Source organism: Pelodiscus sinensis, chromosome 21 (genome assembly GCF_049634645.1).
Source record: "Pelodiscus sinensis isolate JC-2024 chromosome 21, ASM4963464v1, whole genome shotgun sequence".
In the NCBI taxonomy this organism is placed as follows: domain Eukaryota; kingdom Metazoa; phylum Chordata; order Testudines; family Trionychidae; genus Pelodiscus; species Pelodiscus sinensis.
In genome coordinates, this window is record NC_134731.1 from 4,540,605 (window position 1) to 4,563,668 (window position 23,064).

At 47.0% G+C, this 23,064-nt stretch overlaps 1 protein-coding gene across 1 annotated transcript in view; it reads left to right on the plus strand.

Moving 5' to 3' along the window:
• Positions 1–23,064, plus strand: part of VPS53 (VPS53 subunit of GARP complex) — a 112,010-nt gene that overhangs the window by 50,161 nt on the left and 38,785 nt on the right. Inside the window, exons 8-13 of the mRNA XM_075904662.1 lie at positions 3,867–3,945; positions 8,681–8,824; positions 9,480–9,622; positions 10,350–10,491; positions 13,549–13,650; positions 18,270–18,364. Coding sequence (XP_075760777.1) covers positions 3,867–3,945; positions 8,681–8,824; positions 9,480–9,622; positions 10,350–10,491; positions 13,549–13,650; positions 18,270–18,364 — 705 coding nt within the window. The remainder of the gene's footprint in view (positions 1–3,866; positions 3,946–8,680; positions 8,825–9,479; positions 9,623–10,349; positions 10,492–13,548; positions 13,651–18,269; positions 18,365–23,064) is intronic.

The following is a 23,064-nucleotide window of genomic DNA, read 5'->3' on the forward strand; positions in this document are numbered from 1 at the left end:
GGAAGAAAATCTTTTTCTGTTTTACTGCTTGTCTAAGATAAGGCTATGAAAAGCTTCGGGAAAGTCTGTACTTACTATTTTTAAGATCCACTTTGTGGGATTTTCCTTTCTCTGTTTAGACTGTTATAGACACGCCATCTGGTAATGATAGAAGTGGGGTGAAAGAAGAGCTACACCCAACACGTTGCTAGGATCTTGTTAGTACTTTGACAGGCAGAAAATTACTATAAAATGATTTATTGTTCTGTAGTATCTGACTGAGTTTGATTACACATGTGCCTATCCCAGTGTGATTTGGATTTTGCATTTTTTTCTCTGTCTTGGCAGGGTTTTAATGAGTAATGTAACACTGAAGCAGATTTGCTTAGCTTTAACAATGCTTTCATCCTTTCAAGTTATTGTTTTTGGTGTACCCATTCATTTGTTCTTTGGATTAACAATTAACACAAACCAAAATGGTTTGAGAGGTCTTGGATGTTTATGAAATCAAGCCACGCTTCTTAAAAATAGAGAGGTGGGTGGAGAACTACAATAATAATATGAATATTTTATTTGTTCAATTGCTACATGACTGTTTGACTAGCTCTCTTGTTCAGAGTGAATGAGATGAAGCCAAGTGTGAAAACTTGGGAAAGAAAAGGGACAGCTGAACAATACAGGGTGAATTTTAGCAAGTAATATGGTTTTAATTTAGGTTCTTGGTGCTTGATACTGCCAAACGTAATTGTATGTTATTTAACCATTGTATTTCTATAGTCTTTTATAAGTTACTCATCAAGTGCTTGTAGGATATTTGACTGGATCCTCTTCTATTCAGGTTCTTGTACAGATCTATCAAGCATCAGATTTTGCGGTTCAAATTCAGCCGATATTTTTCCCAGCTGTGCTTCTTAAAACTACCACCAATATGGTGTATTAAAGGGTGCTGATTACAGTAAATAGAGATACTGTTATCTCTCATTTCTGCTCTGTTTTCTGTCTGCGGAGGGACGATATAATTAGTGGTGAGAAACCCACCCATGAAAATGGCTTAAAAAGATTTGCAGAGAGTGGGGGGAAAAAAGCCTGGAAAATATTTAGAAGAGACGTAATTATAAGTCTACCACAGAAAAACAGGCTAGTTCAGCCTCTTTTTATCTCAGCAGGCTGCCAGGCGCAGTCAAATATTTCTGGTAGCTTTGGCAAAAGGAATTGTGGTTTTTAGTAATTTACTGTTATTTGAAACTTATTAAAGTTATTAAAAGTAGAGGAATAGGAGAGAAACGAAGCCTTTGCTGATACACATGTAGCCAAAGGTTGAAGCCATGTGTCAGTAGCCATAGGGAAATGTCCAGTCTGTGCTCTTTAGGTTCAAGATAGCTGCTCTGTGGCCATCCCAGCACTTGCTGGGAATCAGGTAAAGGGATGTTGTCAGCATAAAATGATCATTAATAAAAGTCCAAACTGAATTAAACTAGCAACATCTGGAATGGCTAAAACTGCTGAAATGTCTAGCTTTTATTCCAGCATTGATGCTATTGGTTTTGTCTTTGCATTTGAGTTTGGGCCCTGAAATTAGGCAAAGCCTTAGTTTTGCAAGCACTGAAATGTGCTCTGTTTTACATGTGCTAGGTGGCCTGGGTCTGCTTACATAGTGAAGTCACTCGTGTGTAAGTGTAGCAGGACTGAGACCTGAGGCACTACACTTCCCTATTTCCCTGAGTCGGTCACAATGAGGGGAATGTTTAAATAAAGTCTAACAAAATCAGACCTGCCATCCTTGACCTCTTTAAAAAGAAGGTATTTCTGTTTGTGTCAGATTTTGTTAAACCTCTTTTAAAGCTTTGATTCTGCAAGGCCTGGGCATGACTTTTAGCATGCCAGTCTTCTCCTTGCAGTCCTTCGGACTACTCACAGGCTTAAAGTTACGCATATCCCGAAGTACTTTTCTGAATTAGTGCCTAAAACAACAAATCCCAAAGTGGGTCTATAACGACTTGGCAGGGCCTCTTTAATTCATTCAGCTTTTTAGAAGCCAGCCTTTCTCCTATTCTGCACTTCCTTTGTACTTCATATTGCAGCTGGAGTCACATGCTGATAGCGCTCTATCCTGTCAGATTTAGCAAACAGGGCCATGTGTTCATATGCAGTTTTTTTTATTCACATAGCTCCAGACATGTTTTGAGTCCAAAAGCTTTTGTTCGTTGGTCTGTAAAAAGATGCCAGCATAGACCTGGCCAGAGTCAGGTAGTCCTGGGGAACAGCTGGGTTATGCATCTGAAAGCCCTGAGGTCCCCAGTCACAAGACAGTACATGTGGAAATTGAGCCCTAGATCTCCGCAGTTTGGGAAACAGCTGACTGATCTCGATGTGAAATCTCTCAGCTGCATTGGGATTCTGGGAGAACACGTTTTGTTTCTGAAACACTTTGTATTGGTGTTTCCAAAAGGATGTTTGTTTTTTCAACTTTTCCAGTTCTCGGGAAATTTCAGAATTCGATGCAATGCAGAAATCTCAAATTTCAGCCTGCTCTGAGCTTGACTACAAAATAGAATTATGAATGTAAACCTGAATCTGGGGTGTTGTTTAAGAAGCTTCCAGATTGTACTGGAAAGCAAAGACCTTACAGGAGAATTGCATTCAATGTTGCAGGTGGAAAGCTTTTTGAAGGAAGATCCATGTAGATAAATCAAGGAAAAACAGATCACATAGAAAGAGCAATACCTAACTATATATAAAATAGAAAATCATTTTTTACTGATGTGGTGATTTCTTCATTACAGCACTTAAGGGAAGATGACAATTTAAGAATCCCAGTTGGTTATTGTTACTTCTTGTAGCATTTCTGCTATTGCTGGAGCTGAACTGGGAAAATTAAAGAAGCAAATCCTTCTGAGGGTATGGCTGGAGGGTGTTTTTAAACAATCGAAATCCACCCTGCATGAACATTTTTTAAAATTCCCAACCATGCTTGCTAACATGTCTGTCCCTCTCTCTGTGGAAAAATCCACTGTTTTGTGTAATCAGTTTTAGTCCTTGAAGCAGTTGCAATACAGTAAAAAGTGATGGAAGGGTTGCAAAGGGACTTAAGTGCTTAAGTGTTTACTTTGGCAAGTTCCAGAATTTGTAGGCATTTCCATTTCTCCAGCAGAATCAATTAAGCCCTGTCAACTTTTTATTTCTGGAAGTTAGAAGCTTTGTTCTCTCAGCTAAGTCAAACAAAAGATGGATCTTGTAGATGGCTCTTTAAAGGAAACAAAAGGTTGAGTTGTTTAAACTTTTCCACCCTTTTCAAGTCCTAGCTCTTGGGTTCGCCCAAAGAAATAAAGGACTGAGTATGTGTAGCCAAACAATACTCAAAAGTAGGGATTTAACAATAGGTTGGTCCACCTGGGAGCTGTGAATAATTCCACTCTGGAAACAGGTTTTGTGATGCCTTTCACACATTAAAAATATAATTTTAATGAATTATCGAGCATGTGCATGAAGATAGAAACCTGCAATTAGTTGTAAATAGGTGCAGCTCCACTGGAGTTAAAAGAACAGCTCTGATTTGTGCTGGCTGAGAAGCTGAGCCAGTACAATGGCACTAATTTATATGGAGTAGGGGGGAGATTAAAATCAAGCATTTCTTCCATTAGAACTTAATGAACATTGTCACAACACTCACTTGTTAGCCAGCTCTTCTTAGCTAAAAACCCCCCCATCTGGTCTAGTTTTGATGAAATAGCCTCCATACTGTGATAGTTTTAATCTGTGCTACGGTTTTATGTATTTTCGTCTGGCTACTTGTGTTGAGTTTTAGCAACGTTTGTAGATTTCAAACACAAAACCAGCTTGAATTCCAGGAACAAAGTAATTGCTTTCTCTTTCTTTTTCTCTGGCAGGGTAAAGGCTGCCCAAAATGAGTTAGGGCAACAAATCCTGGCAGATTTTGAAGAAGCGTTTCCTTCTCAGGGCACAAAGGTACGGTGGCTTTTTTCTCCCTCTAATGAACAGTCTGTTGATAAATGGAATGTCAGATATAATCATCCTGGGCTTTTATTTACTGCATGATTTGTGTGTGGCTTCTTTTGTTTTAAGACTAGTATCACAAGGCAGGGCTGTCCTTAGGCTTATGTAGCTGTGTAGGACACCACTAAATTTGGGGCATCTGTGCTGCTCCAAATTTAGTAGTGTCCTATGCTGCGTATGCTTAGGGCCACTACTGCCTGCAGGCAGCACTGGCTCCCGCAGCCCCAGTCCCCCAACCCCCGCTCTGCCTCCCAGCCCCGTTGGACCCAATTCCCCTGCTCCACTTCCCAGCCCCGTCGGTCCCAATTCCCCAGGCCCTGACCCCCTTTTCTGCCTCCCAGCCCCATTTGACCCAGTCCTCTGGTCTCCCCTCCCCAATCCTCCACCTCCTCCCCTCTCTGCTTCCTGGTCTGCAGTGGCTGTACCACTCAGTCTGCCTGCTCCCCCAGCAGCCTCCCTGCCCCCGCCCCCCCCCCCCAGCACCAAGCACAGCCCTGCCTCATGGAATGCCCCCCCCCCCCCCGAATGGCGTGTACAGGTGCTCGGGCTGTGTAGGGCACCAAAAATCTTACGAATGGTCCTGTCAGAGAATGGCTGTGGTAGTCTGTATCTGCAAAAACAGCGAGGAGTCCTGGGGCACCTTAGAAACTAAGTGTTTTATTTGGGCATAAGCTTTTCAAGGGCAAAGACCCACTCTGTCTGATCGCCCTCGAAAGCCTATGCCCAGATAGATCTGTTAGTCTTCAAGGTGCCATAGGACTCCTCATTTTTGTTTGAGAGAGATTTTAGAAAGAAACCCCGTCTCCTGAGTGGTGGTGGGAGGTGTGTAATGTTTCTTACTCTGCTCCATCATGTGTGTGTAAATAGAACAACACTCAGTAAGGACAAATGCACAGTACTTCACTTAGGAAGGACCAATCAGTTGCATGCACACAAAATGGGAAATGACTGTCTAGGAAGGAGTACTGTGGAAAAAGATCTGGTTAATTACAGTGGATCACAAACTAAATATAAGTTGACAGAGTAATGCTGTTGCAGAAGAAAACCCACCCAACCCCAAACAGCATTCTGGGGTCTTGTAAGGAGGAGTGTTATAAATAAGACTCAAGTCATTCTTCCACTCTACTCTGCACTGATTAGGCCTCAGTTGGAGTACTGTGTCCAGTCTGGCTGCCACATTTCAGGAAAGATGTGGAGAAATTGGAGAATGTCCAGAGAAGAGCAACAAAAATGATTAACGGCCTAGAAAACATGATCTAGAGAAGATTGAGAGAACTGGGTTTGTTTAGTTTGGAGAAGAGATGTCTAAGGGTATGTCTACACTACCCCGCTAGTTCGAACTAGGAGGGTAATGTAGGCATACCGCACTTGCAAATGAAGCCCGGGATTTGAATTTCCCGGGCTTCATTTGCATAAGCGGGGAGCCGCCATTTTTAAAACCCCGCTGGTTTGAACCCCGTGCAGCGCGGCTACACGGGGCACAAACTACCGTTACTCCTCATTTCACGAACTAGGGAGCCTGCCTGCGAATCCTGCTGGGCTGCCAGCTGGGAGCCACCTAAGTGCGTGCCTCCTGGCAAGAGCCTGCATCTGGCACCTTACACCCCAAGTCACCAGCCCTCTTCACCCTCCCTCCCCAAGTCACCACTCCCTCAGGCACTGCACCTCTTCTACACCCTCCCCCAGAATCATCTCCTGCACCCGTACCCCCTGTTGGATCATGCACCCCGGTCCTCTGCCCCAGGTCACAGCCCCCCTCAGACCCCACATCCCCTCCTGCACTCGAATCCCCCACCCTGAGCTCCCTTCTGTACCCATGCCCCCTCCATAGAAAAGTGCAGCCCATGAGCCCTTACCAAATCCTAGAATAGTCCTGCCTCGGGATTGCAGGAGCTGGCCCTTACCGTTCACTCTTTATCCTGTCTGCTCACTTTTGGCATGTGTCCCTTTCAGTCCTAGGGCTCTAGATGAGAGAGAGGTGCCCAGCTGCTCTCTCCGTATTTTGCAGGCAGACTAGATAGCTGTGAGATTGCCATCAATCTAATCTGGCCTCTGCAGGGTCCTTGTTGCAGAGTAAATCTAAAGTGCGCCGGGATGAATCAGAAGCACATTGTAATGAGCAGGGATATAAGCCTATGGTAGAGTCCGCTCCCCACGCGCACTGGCTCCCGCCTGCTGCTTCAGAGACCAGTGGCTGGCCACGTGACAATGTGGGACCTGTTCTGTTAGAAAATGGTTCTGTTCGTTCACTATTCGTGCGATTTGTCGTCCTTAATCATTTGGAGATGCTTCATCTGGATGGTGTCCTGCTGCAACACCCTCTTCATGCTGAGAAACCATCTTCTAATTTCCAGACTAACCTTATTCGTGACCAGTTTACACCCCTTTCTTCTTGTTCTGACATTGGCCTGTAGTTCAAATAGCTGATGTATTTATAGCGCACCAGTCCTTGGGCTTGGGCCCAGCTTCTAATAATTCTGGAGGACACCCTGGTGGCTGGCTGTGCCTGGCTCTCCCACCATACGCTCTACTGAGCTTACCCCGCAGCACCAAAAATCTTGTTCACAAAAGACTGGACTGCCAAGAAGTTAGTCCCAAGGGCGGGGGAAGGGCTGTGGGGGGTCTGATACTTCTCTTCCTAGACCATTAATTACAGTGGATCACAAACTAAATATAAGTTGACAGAGTAATGCTGTTGCAGAAGAAAACCCACCCAACCCCAAACAGCATTCTGGGGTCTTGTAAGGCTGCAGGGGACATTTTTCCCTAATTCAGCAATCTGCCGCATGCTTTACCTGCCACTGTAAGTGTGTGTGTGTCTGGACAGCAAAAGCTAGCCGAGGCATCGAGGCCTCTCTGCACCTTTGCCGGCCCCTGGGGCAGCATAAACATTCACAGCTCACTAAGCTGCCATGAGCCAGTATTTTTGTACATTCTAAGAAGCAGACGTCCAGCAATAATTCTGAATTACGGCTTGCTCAGTGGAGAATTTGGATCCCTTGCATGGGAGGAGCTAACTGAGTCTTCTGAAGTACCACCACTGTCTCCTGACAATAAATCATTTGCCTTGCCTCTTTGAGGGACTCACAGACAAGGAGACGAGGTGGGGGAAGCTGGGTTGCAGTTGCCTGGCTCGGGGATGTGACCCGTGAATACAGCAGAGTCCCATTCGTTTCCTGCTTTAATTCTAAAATGGGCACCTGAAGGTGCAGCTCATGTACTAGGTTTTTTTTTCCTTCTCTGGAGGCCTGGGCTCAAATCTGGCTTATTTATCAGCATAGCACCGATGGCCTCCCCATGGCATCCACGGCTGAGTGGGGCCACGTCGCCTCACCGCAGGCTTCCGGGATCTGGCCTGCAAAGGGGAATTAATGGTCTGTCCCGGGGTCGGAGTTGAATAGTAAGATTCCCAAGCCTTCAAGCAGGGTGGGGTAGCTAGCGATCAGAGGCTCTGGCCTCACCAACAGACCACCAGTGTAGTAGCAATTGGGGATCCCTGGCCCCTAAGCAGGGCAGGGTAATTAGCAATCAGAGGTTCTGCTCTGACAGAGCCAGGTCAGTAGCACTTTGGGTGCCTGGCCTCCAGCAGGACAGGGCTGAATACACCCCAGTCCACTGGCTCAGGTGAGGGGTCGTGTGGCGTAGCACAGGCTGCCTCTTCTCCGGGGGAGGGGGGTACTGCTACCCCAGTGTTGAGGGGGAGGGGGGACTCAGGCCTGCCCAACTCCACCACATCCCAATCCAGGGCCCTATCAGTGGTAGGGCTATCTGCCGCTGGGTCAGTGAGGATCCACCTGCAAGCCACAGACCCAGACTCAGGCATACCGGCTACCAGAACACCACCTGGTTCCCCTGGGTCACTTCCTCCACTCCCCCTCCGGCATACCTGGACCCCCGGGTATTCTTCCGGCTCCTCCGAGTACACTGCCATGGGCATCAGCAGCAGCCCTGCAGCGCTGGCGCTCTCCAGAGGTTCGGGTTGATCCCTGGGGTATCAGTGGCTCTCCCTGGTGCTCGCTTTAGGCCCCTCTCCCCCCCCCCCGCAAGCCAGCCTTCTATGCTTCTTCCAGTTCCACCCTTCTGCTTCCTGCAGGCAGGGTGGGGCCCTCCTGGCTCCACCCATTAGGTATGATTGACACTGTGCTGGTGGGAAAGGAAGCTCGCACCATGGCAGCCCCATGGTCTCTGGCTTCTGACAGTTGCTGTGGCTCTAGCTTTAAAGAGCTCCTGGTTTTAATTTAAAAATTCCTTTCCAGGGTCTTAATGTTTCCGCTTTGACCCGCTCCTGTCTGCTTTATATCTTTTTTTTTTTAACTTCCATTTTTATTTTATATTTTGTCCCCCCGTGCGGGTGCAAACACTTTCTCCTGTCTCAGGATTACTTAGCTAGTCCTCGTTCTTAAGAGAATTATTCCGTGCATAGTGCAGGGTTTAGCAAAGTGACATGCTGAGGGGGCTGGGCTTTTCCAGCAAGTAGCCTTCTCGTCAAGCCACAGGACAGCTTTGTTGCAAGTTGCTGAAAGATGCTGCTTTATCCACCAGAAGCCAGATACCTGAGTGTCAATAAGGCGTAGCAGCAGCAGTGGTGGGGAAAACCCAAGATGAAGCTACAAAAGCCAGGAGATTTTACAGTCTCTCCTTTAGGCTTTTTAGCTGTTCATTCTTTTGCTCTCCTTCATTTTGACAGAGGCCTGGTGGTCCCAGCAACGTCCTCCGGGATGCGTGTCTAGTCGCTACCGTCTTGGATCCCAGAATCAAACAGGAAATCATCAAGAAATTTATTAAACAACACCTCTCCGAATACCTGGTCCTTTTCCAGGAAAACCAAGACGTAAGTAGAGTGTGGCATGCCAAGGCTGGATTTTAGGTTTTGCAAAAGAAATGGAGTTTTGCTTGGTTGGCATCTACTAATTCCATACTTACCCAGGTTGGTGATGTGATATTTCATTGCTGAGCTAACTGTCAGAGAGGAGTAAAGACTTGATCAAGTGCAACTGAAAAGAGGATGATTTAGAAGTGGGCTTGCGCTGTACTCTTTCTCATTCTCTGCACCACTACCAGAGATTCTGCAGGCAGTTGGTGACCCAAATGCCAGAGTTTGAAAGCCAGCTGAAAATGGGAATCCATGAATTCCTGAGCTTTAATCCCACTGATTTCCTCCCTCTGGGGCTTCAAATTCCTCATCTCTAAAAGGGGAATACCTTGCATCGAGTCGCTGGGAGTACATGAGTACCCGTTTGATTTAAGAGCACAACTCCCATTTACATTCAATAAGACTTGGCGCTGTTAAGTCTCTTTCCGCACCTCTGCAAATCCCCACTTAATTAAGTAGTCTGAGGATGCGCTGAGTATTGGTTTTGTTGGTCAGTTCCATATGACTTCCAGATTCTTAGCCCTGCTTCTTTTCTAAAGCCACCCGAGTATACTTAGGTGCATGTTTAAACATTAGCAGCTGCAGGAGGGACATTGTTCTCCATCTCCTTCAGGTGGCCTGGCTAGATAAAATTGACAGGCGCTATGCTTGGATTAAACGTCAGCTGATGGACTACGAGGAAAAGTACGGGCGCATGTTTCCTCAGGAGTGGTGCATGACGGAGCGTATCGCCGTCGAGTTCTGCCATGTCACGAGGTGAGCACAAACACAGCTCGTGGTGATCCCTGCTTCCCAGCTTGGAGAATTGTGCAAAGGGGACATACCATAGCAAGCCACATCTTTCGCTGAGTTGAGGGGGAATCTGAAAGATTTTAAAGTGCTGCTGCTCACTTTACTGCCTGTGATGTAGGGGCTAAAACGCTGTTTGGGTGATAATCCTGGAAAAGTCATGGAAGTGCTTTTAATACACAGATATTGATGTAAAAGGAAAAGCTACCCCCCCCTCCCCCCCGGTGGCAGAGCAGTAGATAAGTAACATGACTGAGAAGCCTGGGACTGCCATCTCACATAGCTCCTTGAAAGCCAAGCCCCAGGGGACCCAAAAGTATGTGCCAGCCAAAGTCCCCAAAGTGTTTGTCCCCGCTGCTGTTCTCTGACCCCAATTATAAGCGCTGCTCTTGCTAAAGCTTTGTTACTGTGGGATTTTCTGGCTAAGAACAGTCTGTCGGTGTCCTGTTACGCACAAACCTCACAACAACTGTGGGTATGGATTCTGAAACCTAATCTGTATGGGAGTTTAGTAGTTAAATGAGAGTGGCTTAGAATTTGCTCGAATGTAGCGGTGAGAGCTGGTGCTCTGTAGGAACTGGGCTGAGCTACAACAGTAAGCGTCAAATCTTTTTTCCTACTATGAGCAGAAGTAATTGCTAGTTCTCTTCAAGCGGAAAATCACATCCTTTACTCCTCCTCCCTCCCCTTGTAGGACAGAGCTTGCTAAGATCATGCGCACAAGAGCTAAAGAGATTGAGGTGAAGTTGCTTCTGTTTGCCATTCAGAGAACGACCAGCTTCGAAGGGCTGCTGGCTAAACGCTTCTCCGGGGCCACGCTGGCTGATGGGACAGCGGTAAGGACAGGGCCGGATTAAGACCTGTAGAGGCCCTAAGCACTGAAAAGATTATGGTTCCCCTCCCCCCCACGTAATTCAAAATAAAACAATACTATGCCGTAAAATAACATTTTATTTTTCGAAATGACACAAAACTGACATGTCTGCTGAAATTAAAATAGCTTCTTTCTAGATTTTCTGATTGCAAAATTCTGGATAAGTTCATCGAAGCTGACACGATGAAGCACGTCCGCTTCCAGACACAATAGGGAAAGTGAACCAAGTCTGTCCTGACGCATTGTTGTTCCTTGAGGGATTTTTATTCTTTTCAGCTGAGAAAAAGAGCGTTCTGCAGCGTTCTGATTTTTCCCATGATGACAACTTCAGTGCTTTTTTTGAAATATCAAATATTAATTAAAAAAAAACTCATTTTTTTGGGTGCCCCTGCTTTGCTGGTGCCCTAAGCATGTGCTTAGTCTGCCTATTGGGTAATTCAGTCCTGATAAGGAAACGTCTAAAGAACAGCCCCACCGCATCAGCTGTTAGAGAGGAAACTCCCATCCTCCACTCTAACTGGCGCAGTGAGGAGCTATAACGGCTGTCTTTTTGGAAGCCCTTCTCTGCCCAAAAGATGGTAGCCTGGATTGCAGAGCATACAGTTTGTTTGGGGGGATCCTAGCCTGCGGCACAGAAGATCTCATTATGCTACCTCAACTGTCCTGTGCCTCTTGAATTAAACTACTGCCAAAGCCCCTTTGTTATGAAGAGCCACAACATAATTATGTTACAGTGTATGCATCACACCACACCTTTCTTGCACACTGATACAGCATCATAACTAAACATATCACTGTCTTCTCAGAGCCCCTTTTCAGTTCCTGCACAGGAAAGTCTATTCTCCTATCCTGCCGTATCCTGGGGGTTTACTTCTGTGTACATGGGGAAAGGGCCCTAGGAGCTTGCATGCTGTCTGCTCTCATTTTCAGCGTTCCCAGTTCTGTCTGTTACTGATGTGTAACAGATTGTAGCAAGGGAGGTTTAGGTGGGACATCAAGAAAAACTTCCTAACTATCAGGGTGGTTAAACACTGGAATAAGTTGCCTAGGGAGGTTGTGGAATCTCCATCTCTGGAGATATTTAAGAGCAGGTTAGATAGACATCTATCAGGGATGATCTAGATGTGCTTGGTCCTGCCGTGAGGGCAGGGGACTGGACTCGATGACCTCTCGAGGGCCCTTCCTGTTCTAGTGTTCTATGATTCTATGTCCAGTAGCCTAGAGCATGTGCTTCTGATGGTCACTTTGCTTTTTCTGCCTGGAATCTTAGCTGAGAAAGTGGAGTGTTACTCAGATGCTGCCAAGACTGCACCCAAAGTCCACATGTGGCCCAAAGGCTGCAGGGCTGAGAATTGCGGCTTTGCATTGTTGATCTGCAGAGGCCTCTTTGGACTCTTGTCATTAAGGGAGCTGTGTAGGTGTACTAGCTTGGAGCAAGAGTCGCTATGATGGATTGAACCATTGCTGTTTGGGGTAATGCAGTAGATGGTGCCAGTTAAAGGGGGAGGCCTTTAGTACTTCCTTGAATTGATTGAGTGGAGCGTTCTTAATGGTCAGATTTTCCTTTTTCCAGAATATTTATTATCAAATGTGCTGTTAATTAACTGACTTTGGTGGGTTGTTCTCATTATCCCTTCAGAAATGGGATGCACGGAAGCGATTATAATTGAAGAACAACAAAAGAGCAGAGAAGAGGGTTTGAAATAAGGAAAATTAATTTCTTTTCCTGGCAGCCTTTTCCCCACTTCTGATTCCATTTAGGAACCATGAAGCCCTGGATCGCTGTCGTCTGAACTCTTTTTAAACACAAAACAAAGCGTGCCATTATACGGGTATATGTGTGGGGGGGGGAGGTGCACAGATGTGAGGCGTCACCCCATGTTCTCCCAAGCCTGCTGGAAAACAAGCAGGCAGAGCCCTCAGCTGGGAGCCAGAAGCGACGCTGCCACTAGCAGCAGAGTCCAGCCCTTTTCTGTGCTGCTTTGGGCACCGATTCATAAATCGAGCCAAGCGAAACGGAACCGCGCATCCCAATTGCTGGAGACCGTTCCGGCTTGTTCGCCTGCTGCAGTGGAGCTAGCGCCGCACCTATTGCTTATGCGGGCAGATCTCTGGGTTAACCCCTCAGGTGCTGGGGTTTGCTGCCTGATCTCACACGCGGACTGCCTGGGATTTGACTCTCGGCACAGCCTGTCCTGGCTGGCTAAGCCAGTGTGGAGTCCATGCGATCTGGAGTCTCGTGGGGGGATGATTCCCAGCCCTCTTTGAATTTCCACCTACCCCTCACCAAGAAGGGCTATTACAGGGCAGGATGCAACACCAGCCCTCCAACTAGAGCCCTTTTGCTGCCTTTCCTCTAGCAGCCTCTTCATCTTCTCTCAGTGCCTCTGCAGTGCCATTCGCTCCTCCATCAGCAAGGGCTGGAGCTGGCACTAGCTCAGACGCTGCTGCTTCCCTCGTGCACGTTTTGCATGAGTTCCAGGCTGTGCTTCTAGTGCTTGATAGAGCAGAGAGCAGAGCTTGGAACCCTGAACCGCGACCCATGGACCACCCAGTTTGCTGGCTGTTAAAGATTCCAGGGCTGATTTGGGCAGAACAAGGCTGTTGGTGTTGTTGGCCCGCGTTTCCCTTCCTGAGTTGCATCGGTATAGCTGTTGCAAGCAGAACAGGAGGGTGTTGCACATGTCGGGCACGCGCTGCCTTGGGATTAGGGAGATTGTAGTAGCATAGCAGGAGGGCAGGCTAGAGGTGCATTGCCACTTGGCCGTACTTACCACAGTCAGTCTTTCACTATACTGAGCCTTGAATTCATCTCTGCGTGTTTAGGAAGCAGACCTGGGGATGATATTTGCCTTCGCTGCTCTGGGTACTCTGTGATCTGTTGGTGTATGTCCCCCAGGGCAGTCTGGCAGCGAGGGGCAATGCAGACAGGGCTTAAGAAAGCAAAGCGAGATTGCAGCCACTTGTTTGAGGTCTCAGAAACTTCCTCTCCCTTTCCTAACTTTCTTTTTTTTAACAGAAAAAGGCCGACTTGCCACCTCCCTCGACCAACCCATTTCTGGAAGACGAAACTGGGACAGAGGCAGACGAAACTGTGATCGAGAGAGGCGATCCAGACAGAGTAAGTTTGCAAAGTTCCTTGTCTGCAAACAAGGGAGTTCCCAGGTTCTGAGACACACAGGAGGTCCCTGTGCTCACCCCCGCCCCCCTCCCCCCAGTCCATTTGAGAAGTTCTTTGTCGGTGCCACATGCTTAGCATGACCTTGGTCCAACACGTATTTCGTAACAGTCATCCCTCACTTGACACTTCTCCCCATGTGACTTCAGGTCACAGGTGCTCACTTAATTCTCCTCCAACACAGGGAGAATGAGCTGGGTTCTACAGTTGAAACTCTTTAGTCTGGGATTCTCTGGTCCGGCAACATCCATGGTCCGGCGTCGTCAGGAACCCTATGGCTGCTCAGGGATTGGAACACACAAGGGGAAAAACTGGCACAGCAGGCCCATGGATGTTGCTGTACCAGAGAGCCAGACCAGCAGCTAGAGCCTGACAGCTGGGGGCCCAGAACCTCAGCAGCCTGGGGGCCAGGATGGAGGGACTTGCGTTGACCTCCTATGGTCATGCAAACTCTGGTCTCGAGGGTCCCAGGCCAGGGAGGTCCAACCTCTAGTCTACTTCACACACCAGCAACTAGGTAGCAGCTGAAATGTAACTGTGGAACCTTTACTGATGAAAGACACCAGAATATGGTTGGGTTTTTGGATCCCAGAGGACACTTGCTCTACTGGCCATTTGAAAAACTCGTATTTTGCTTTGTCAGCTGAGCAAATTAAATCGACAGTCAGTGACAGAGAATAAATATGGGAGTTTTATATCTTGTTTGGTTTCCCTCTGCCGGAATGGGAACGTGAAGCACTTATGTAACACTTTCCCCTTCCGCGCACAGTACACACGTTAAATGAAGGCGCTGGGTGTGGAATTGTTTGTTTTTAATGGGCCCAGATTTCAAAGCCCGCAAGTTGCTTTATTTGGCTTCGTGCAGTTGACGATTGCAGGGTTAATTGTAAGCTGTTTGGGGCACAGACCATCTTTTTGTTCTGTGCTTGTTTACGTCCTGGGGCTCCTTAGGTGCTGCTGAAATGCAAATAATTTAATAATCATTAGGATAAAACTCCTGAAGTAAATACTTCTTGAACAGAAGGCTTCGTTCCTCCCATTCAAAATTAACTCCATGAAGTGGGGTATTACCTGGATGGCCTGAGCGACTGGGAACCTGGGTTTGAGCCCCACTTCTCCTGAGCTTGTAGGAGCAGGAAATCCTGTGGAGGCAAGATGTTGAGGGCCAAGGGAAGTGTCCTTTGAGAATGGTCTACCAGTGGGAGGTGTGGGCATTGGCTTGTTCCTTTCTACCCTGTGCTGGCTAGGAGAGAGCCAGCCATGAGGAAAGGTGTCCGGGAGGAGCAAAGTGAAGGAAAAACAGAGGGGATTCTCAGGGGCGCCAGAAGGCAGGCGAGGGACTAAATGAAGTGCAGAACCATCCCCTGCTTTTCATGAACAGCTGAATGTCCTAACTTGTCAGAAGGCAATTCAAGCATTTCTGCGCTGGGAATTGTCTAATTCCCAGCACGCACGGAGGTTGGTTTCCTTCCTGGCGTCAAGTCTGTGCCAGCCTGTCGCACCATTCCCTGATGTGCTGCTTATGAGGGGTTGGCTGGGGCTGGGAGTGCACTCGGCAAAGCCCCACCCAGCACACCTGGGGAGGAGGTTTCCCTTCTAAGTACTCCGCGGTGGCTAACACTTGCATGTTAGTGACAGAGCCTCATAGACCTCATGGGCCTTTGCTGGCAGGATAGGGGCAGAAAAAAAAAGGGCGAAGGCGGAAGGGGCTGGAAGCTGGAAAGTCTCTAAGAAGTTAGGGCTGGAGACATGTGGAGGTGGAAGAGGGCTACTGGGGGGACACAAGAGGGGGAAGAAGTAAAAGGAATCCATGTTAAAAAGAAACCCTTCTGGTGATCCTAGCAGTTAGATTTAATCTATTTACTTTGGATAGTAATAAAAGGAAGCCAGGCCAGCTGCAGACCTCCTTACTGTGACAACAGTAACCTTTTATTATTCCATCAAACTCCAGGAGGAAATAGCTTAAACATCTGCAGCTCTTGGACAGCATTCATGCGTTCTGAAATACTGCTGCTCGGCTACTGTTAGAAGATTTAAAATTCTGTCTCTCTCAGCAATCGGGGCACAGGGTGATGCAAAGACTGAGAGACACACACAGTCTCTGCTTCAGTCGAGCTCTTCCAGCTGCAGGAACTGCAAACACCACTAGCCATGTCAGTCCCTGATCCCCTGCTGCACAAGGTGGTCCTAGGAGAGCTCCCATTCCAGAGGCCTCTGCGAATGGTGCATCTTCGAGACGCCACCCATCACGTTCTTCCTGCAGCTGAGGGATGTACAGATTCCACTGGAATGCACAGGCCCTGGCGAAGGCGCAGGATCAGGCTGCCGAGCGGTGGCTCTCTCCGAGTTGTTCCAGCTCACATTCCCCGGGGTGGTGTTTGTGAAGAGGTTAATGGGAGCAGGCCCATGGAGGGTTCTGGCCTCCGTGCACTGCTGGGTTCGTATGGGCTTTGCAGCTGCACGTCGTTAGTCATTTTAGTGTGCGATGTTATGCCTCTGAAATGCTGGCATGGCCAGTCTGTGCGCGCATTCCACAGGTGGTGTTTAGGAAAGCACGTGGGACAGAGCTCACTAGTTGGCTTTCAAACCCAACTCTGCATTGGCCAGGCCTGCGACCCGGGCCTCTGATAAAGGAGGTGAGAATTGTACCAGTGCTTACTTTGCAGGCTGTGAAATTGCGGGCTAAGAAACAGAGACAACAGGAACAAGTGTCCCTATCGGCTTTTGTACCTGGAGCTGTAGTACAAGAGAGTGCCTGAAGCCCCAATTCCACATTGGGAAACACAAACAGCCCCATTGACATCAGCAGACACGTTGACGCTCTTTGCTGATGCGGTGAATGAGCTGGACTTTGCAAATGTAGACTCGCCAAAATGGGGGGGGGGGGGGCATGGTTGTGAAGAAGACTTGGCCCCTGAAAAATATTATAGGTAATAACATGAGAATAAGGCAGATGACCACAATTGTGCATGTACTTAATGTTGCAAATCAGGTATGAAAAATAGTATTAGTGATAATTCTAAAACATAACTCCCCTCCCACTGTAAAATCATAGTGTCCGAGTAAAAGAGCTCCTACAGCCTTCTGTGCATTGATAACTGTGACTCTGGGAACTGTGATTTGCTTACCTCACTTGCACTTGCACTTCCACCTGAGTATAGTATATTTTGTGTTTTAAAATGTGTTCACTGTGCTTTTAAACAGCTGCTGTGCACACGTATGATGGGGTTGCTTTTTGGTGGTAGTTCCTTATTATTAAATAGGGATGTTGTGAAGATTGGCTGTTTGCAAAGTGCTTGGAGATCCCCTGTTGAAAGGTGTTTTAAAAGCACAAACTGTTCTTTATTGTAAGAGAATTCTGCAGGTGGAAAGACAACTCTCTGAATGACCAGACCTTTGTTTTGCTACACGCTGGGAAGGATTGAAAGCACTTCAGAGGACAGGGTGCAAATTCAAAATGTCCGTGACAAATTGGAGAGTTGGTTTGAAATCAACATGATGCAATTCAGTGAAGACAAGCCCAAATTCATTCACTTAGGAATGAAAAGTCAAACGCACAACTAGAAAATGGGATTAGCTGTCAGTCCTGCTGAAAAGGATGTAGCAGTTGTAGTCGATCATAAATTGAATACAAGTCCACAGTGTGGTGCCGTTGTGAAAACAGCTAATATGATTCTAGGGTGTATTAACAGGAGTGTTGTACGTAAAATGGAAGAGGTGGTTGTCTTGCTCTACTCAGTGCTGGTAAGGCCTCAGCTGGACTGCTGGTAAGGCCTCAGCTGGACTACTGTGTCCTGTTGTGGGTGCCACATGTTAGGAGAGATGTGAGCAAATTAGTGAGAATCCGGAGGAGAATGACAAAAATGAGAAAAGGTTAAGAGAGCCTGACTTTGAGGTGAGAGATGAGGAAAGGTGAAAAAAACTGGGCATGTTTAGTCTTGAGCAAAGACTGAGGGGGGATGTAATAAGTCTTGAAATATGTTAAAGGCTGCTATCAAGAGGAAGGTGATGAATTTTTCTCTAAGTCCACTGAAAATAGAACAAGAAGTAATGGGCTTAGTCTGTAGCAAGGGACACTTAGGTGAGATATTGGAGAGGCTTCTAAATGATAAGTGAAACTTTGGGATCGACTTCCAAAGCAGTTTGTGGAATCACCATCATGGATGCTTTTTAAGAACAGGTTGGACAAAAACCTGTCAGGGATGGGCTAGATTTACTTAGTCCTGCCTTAGCACAGGGGACTTCCATAGCTCTCTCCCAGCCCTACGTGTGTATAGTTCTATGGACATGTTATGACGTGAAGTGTCCAAACCAGGTTATATACGGTATTATAAACACTTCATTTTTCAAAGGAAATAAACCAGGCAACTAGGCACAAGAAAATATTGCTAGATTGCGGCAGACCATGCACCTATGTGCATCGTTGGTTATCTAGCAAGTAGCATTTTGGGTTACAATAAAATTCTAAAGAACATAGGTCCTGCCGTGTTATTTTCATTGCTGTATTCTATAGAAGTGTGATGGCAGATTTGCAATCATTGCTCTAAATGCTTTTGTTGCAGCCCAAGAAGCCAAAGGTCCCGGACAACCCATTTCATGGCATCATTTCCAAGTGCTTTGAACCTCACCTCTATGTATATATTGAGTCTCAGGACAAGTGAGTAACAAGCATGCACCTTTTTCTTGGTCTGGGTTGTGTATTACAAGGGCTTTTTTTTTCAAATGCTGTTTTGCTCACTTTGATCTGCAACAATAGTGCCACTCCTCCATCTCTTAGAAATGATGGAATGCACAGAGATGGGCCTCCCGAAAACAGAAACTGCAGGGGGATGTTTGTGTTTGACACCCACAAGGTGCTGTACATTTCATAATGAAAGGTGGCCAAAGTATGGCCCACCAAATCATACCAGCCCAGCAGTCTGTTGCTTCCTTCCTGAGAGATGTGACTCATAGATACTACAAGTCCCAGCCTGCATCGCCTTGATGTCTGGGCTGCCAAACCACATTGCAGCTTCCATTAATTTCCACAGCCCTTGATTCTTTATTTAAAAAGGAGAGTGGTGACCATTGGCTGTTTTTATTTATATCAGGAACAGCATTTAGGCTTCTGGTAAGTTATTAGTGTGGCTTTGGGTTGGGGGTGTATTCTGTGATTTGATGATTTGTATAAAGAACCTCACATAACGGGTGTGCACTACCCCCCCCCCCCCATACACCCCAGCACAGCACAATCATTGCAGCTCCCATTGGTCAGTTTCTAGCCAATGGGAGCAGTGCTGATTGTGCTGGGGGTGGGGGCAGCATGCAAAGACTCCAAACCCACCCCTCTGCAAGATGTGCACAGCACATGGCCCCAGCAGCCAGCCACTTTGAGCTGCCTGGGATGGTAGCAGGCAGAGAGCATCCTGGCGGGCTGTGGACCGGATCCAAAGGCTTGTCAGGTCAGATTTTGCCCATCCTGCCATACATGGTCTCTGGGGCATCTCCCCTCCCAGAGGTGATCCGATAACATCCATGTGACAAATGCGGCGACCGATTACCGGGAAAGTATTTAAAATAGTTTAGCTTCTTTTAATGTAATTTAGGGGCTGGGAGATAGGGAGGGCGTGACCAAAATGTGACCAGCCAGCTCGTTGAAGGCTGCCAAAAATGAAATGAATGGACTCAAACTGGATAGGCGCTCATGGAGGTGATGTAATTAGTGTTTAACATTCATATTATCGTGGCCCTGAGGGCCCCAGTCATGGATTGGAAGTTCACTGTGTCCCAGTTGCTTTGAAATGCCAGGTAGCCATCCTGGGGCAGTTTTTCCACATCCCATAAACCTTTTATACTTTAAAAACATGCAACGCTCGGCCTTTTTGGGGCTAGTTTCCATTCTTGCAGCAGAACAAAGGGAAATTATTTTTTCCTCCCTCTCCTCAAGCTATGCACCGAAGTGCATGAGCATTCCAGCCCCCTACCCCCGTCAATTTAATCCCTTTTTTTCAGTAATCCTACCCCACCCTGCTCCTGCTCTCAACATTTTTTTCCTCCTATTTTTTTCTGCAGTCCCCAAGATGTTTTATATTAGCTTTATAGCTACAGGCAGCAGGGAGTTCAAAGAAAAACTGCTACATTAGCCAAAAAAAGTTTGCTTTTCTGTGCAATCTCTTCTCCTGGGATTGAACTTTTGAGGGATCTGTTTGATTGATATCTGCATATGGGATGTTGCTCAGACAATTAATTCGGTATTTGGGCAGTGAATAGAAAGGGTGATGGGAGAGAAGTTTTGTTTAGAGCTCCCTTAGTTTGTGGCAGCAGCTGGTTCCTCTTCTGCTGGAAAATTGTTTCCATACCAGTGTAAAGATACATGGTGCCAAAATCTGTAGTAGTTTCTCAGGAGATACCTGAAAGCCTCAAAGATATCCGCCCCCTCCCCCAAGCTTGGTTACAGTTCAAATTTCAGGTATCAGATTGCACTTCAGTCTCTCTGATTCGTATGCACAACTTATCCGAGCAACATGAACATAAAAAAAATCCCAAAGCTCTGTTATAGCAGAGCAGTAATTTTGTTAAAGTTGAGACTTGCTCACTGTTATCAGCCAGTATTTCTAAGTCCTCTAAACCGCGCCCCCCGCGCCCCCCCCCCCGACATACTCAGATGGTCTTGAGAATTGCAGTGCCTTATTGTGGTCCAGCATTGGGTAAGTGTTCTGAATCTGGGATCATTTGAACAAGGAGTTCTAGAGGTATCCAATAGGGTATTCTAGCCTACAATTGATTTGGACTTCTTAACATTATTTGCTCCTACTGCTGACATGGTGCATGTTATCTAGATTGAACGTACTGGCTTGTTAAACACGGGGTATTATTTATTTTTGTCATTTCACGGCTTGATAGCCAGGTCTTCTTGAAGATTGTGCACCCTCCTATTCACCTGATGAAGAACGAAGCACTGTCTATTAATTCTGTCATTGTTTAGCTGGCAGCAATGTCGTGATAGCATTAACTAGGAAACTGTGTTAATTGCATATTGTCATAGAGCTAGAAAAAGTATTGACGTTCTGGATTCAAGGAGAGAGAGAGACCAAAGAAAAGGGTGAGCATGCAAATAGAAGGATTTCAGGCCAATAGAAATAATGTAAAATTCTGCCCTTGAGTGATTTCTTTGCAGTTTTTCTCTCTCATCTTGTTTTGGAAAATCTGCTTCCAACTAGTGTGCCATTGTTTGGAGAGGTTTCTCGTTTGCAGATGGAAATAAAGATGCCATGTCTGCAGCAGTCTCATTTCCAAAACCTGATTGGAGAGTTTCCTTTGGGGTGTATCTTACCTTTTTCAAACTTGACCTCCTAATGGCGGGATACAGCTTTTCCTTATCTGGTACTTCATGCTGCTATGCGACCAATATGGTGTGTTGGCAGAAACGTGCCTGTGTGTTCACAGTCCTGCTGCCATGAGTTTGCCAAATCCCAAACAACAATTGCTGCTGCTGCTGCAAAAAAAAAATTGCCGTCTCCTGCCTCATCAGGGTCCCAAAGCACTTCAACCCCACGCTGGACAAGACCCCCAGAATAGCATGGGGAAGAGTAAGAAAGTTCTACGGACCTTGCTGGCTCACAGCGAAGGTCTTACAGGCCATCGGAAAAGTGACAGGACAGTTAGTCCAGATAACTTAAATGCTACAAGCACTTGTGCAGTATTTGGGCCTGCAGCTACTGAAGTCAACGGGGAAACATCACTGACATCAAGTCTGAGGGATAGCCTTGTTAGTCTGTATCTGCAAAAACAACAAGGAGTCCTGTGGCACCTTAAAGGCTAACAGATTTATTTGGGCATCAGCTCTCGTGGGTAAAACACACTTTGTCAGATGCATGGAGTGGAAATCACAGAGGCAGGGAAATAAATGTGTGTACAGAGGAGTCCGGATTATCCGTCACTTGGTAATCCGACACTCTGCTTTATCCGACTCTGCAGCTCCCAGGGACTTTGTCCCCCGGAGCTGCAGGGTCGGGCGCGCCGGGAGAACAGCCCTGCTTGCTGCCCCGTTGCTCTCTTGGAGCAGCTGATGCTGCTCCTGCCGGGGACGAAGCAACACTGGCAGGAGCGGCATCAGCTGCTCCAAGAGAGCAACGGGGCAGCAAGCGGGGCCATTCTCTCGCCCCGTGCCCTGGAGCCGCTGATGCTGCTTCTGACGCCGGCACTTCATCCCCAGCAGGAGCAGCATCAGCTCCCCGTTGCTCTCTCGGAGCAGCTAATGCCGCTCTACAGTAGAGTCCCTATCATCCGACATTCGGTAATCCGACCACCTGTCGGTCCTGTTTAGGTTGGATAATTGTACTAGCATGTCAAAAGAAGGGAGTTACTTGTCAAGTGTAAGACCAGTGTTAACGAGGCCAATTCAGTCAGGGGGGATGCCACTCACTCCCAGCAGCTGACGGGGGAGGTGTGAATACCCAAAGAGGGAAAACTGCCTTTGTAGTGAGAGAGCCATTCTAAGTCCTTATTCAATCATAATTTGATCGTGTTAAATTTGCTTTGATGCTTCCCTGTGTAGTCTGGTTTTGAAGGTTTTTTTGTAGACGGGTGGCTACTTTTAAATCTATTTCTTGAATGTCCAGGGAGTGTTCTACAGGTTTGTGTGTGTTAGCGTTCATGATTTCAGATTTGGGTCTAGGTTGGCCAATATATATGGCAGAGGGGCATTGCGGGCACATGATGGCATGTATTACATTAGTGGATGTGAAGGTGGATGAGCCCCTGATGGTGTGGCTGATGGTTCTCTGATGGTGTCACTTGTATAGACACATGGACCGAGTTGGCAACAGGGTTTGTTGCAGGGATAGGTTTCTGAGTTATTGTTTCTTTGGTGGGGTGCATGGCTGCTGGTGGGTATTTGTTTCAGGTTGGGGGTCTGCCTCCCAAGGCCTCAGTAGAAGCCTGTTTACAATAACTTCCAAATGCAAATTGGACCAATGTTTAAAATTCCTTCCGCACAAACGAAACATGGTGCCAAAATCTGCCTCCCCCACGCAGTCCCTGCTCTCCAGCTTGCTCCTTGGGAAAAGCCTGAAGGAATGGACAGGCCTTTGCAGTGTTCCCAGAAGGCCAGCTCGTTCAGTCTCCTGGTGCGTGATGGGAGACGTTGATTCCAGAGTCCCGGATCCTCTGCTGAAGTGGTGATTTGGCTGCCCCAGGAGCCTGACATTGGCTTGTGCCACTAAGTGTCAGATCAGGCATATTGCCAGAGTGTTGCTTTTCCAGCCATTTCAGACAATGGTCACTGCAGTGCCATGTGCTTGTATTGAGAAGGCTATGCAGGAGCCAGGGGACACATCTGACTGCCTAGCAGGAGAAGGTGTTTTGGAGATCGAGCCT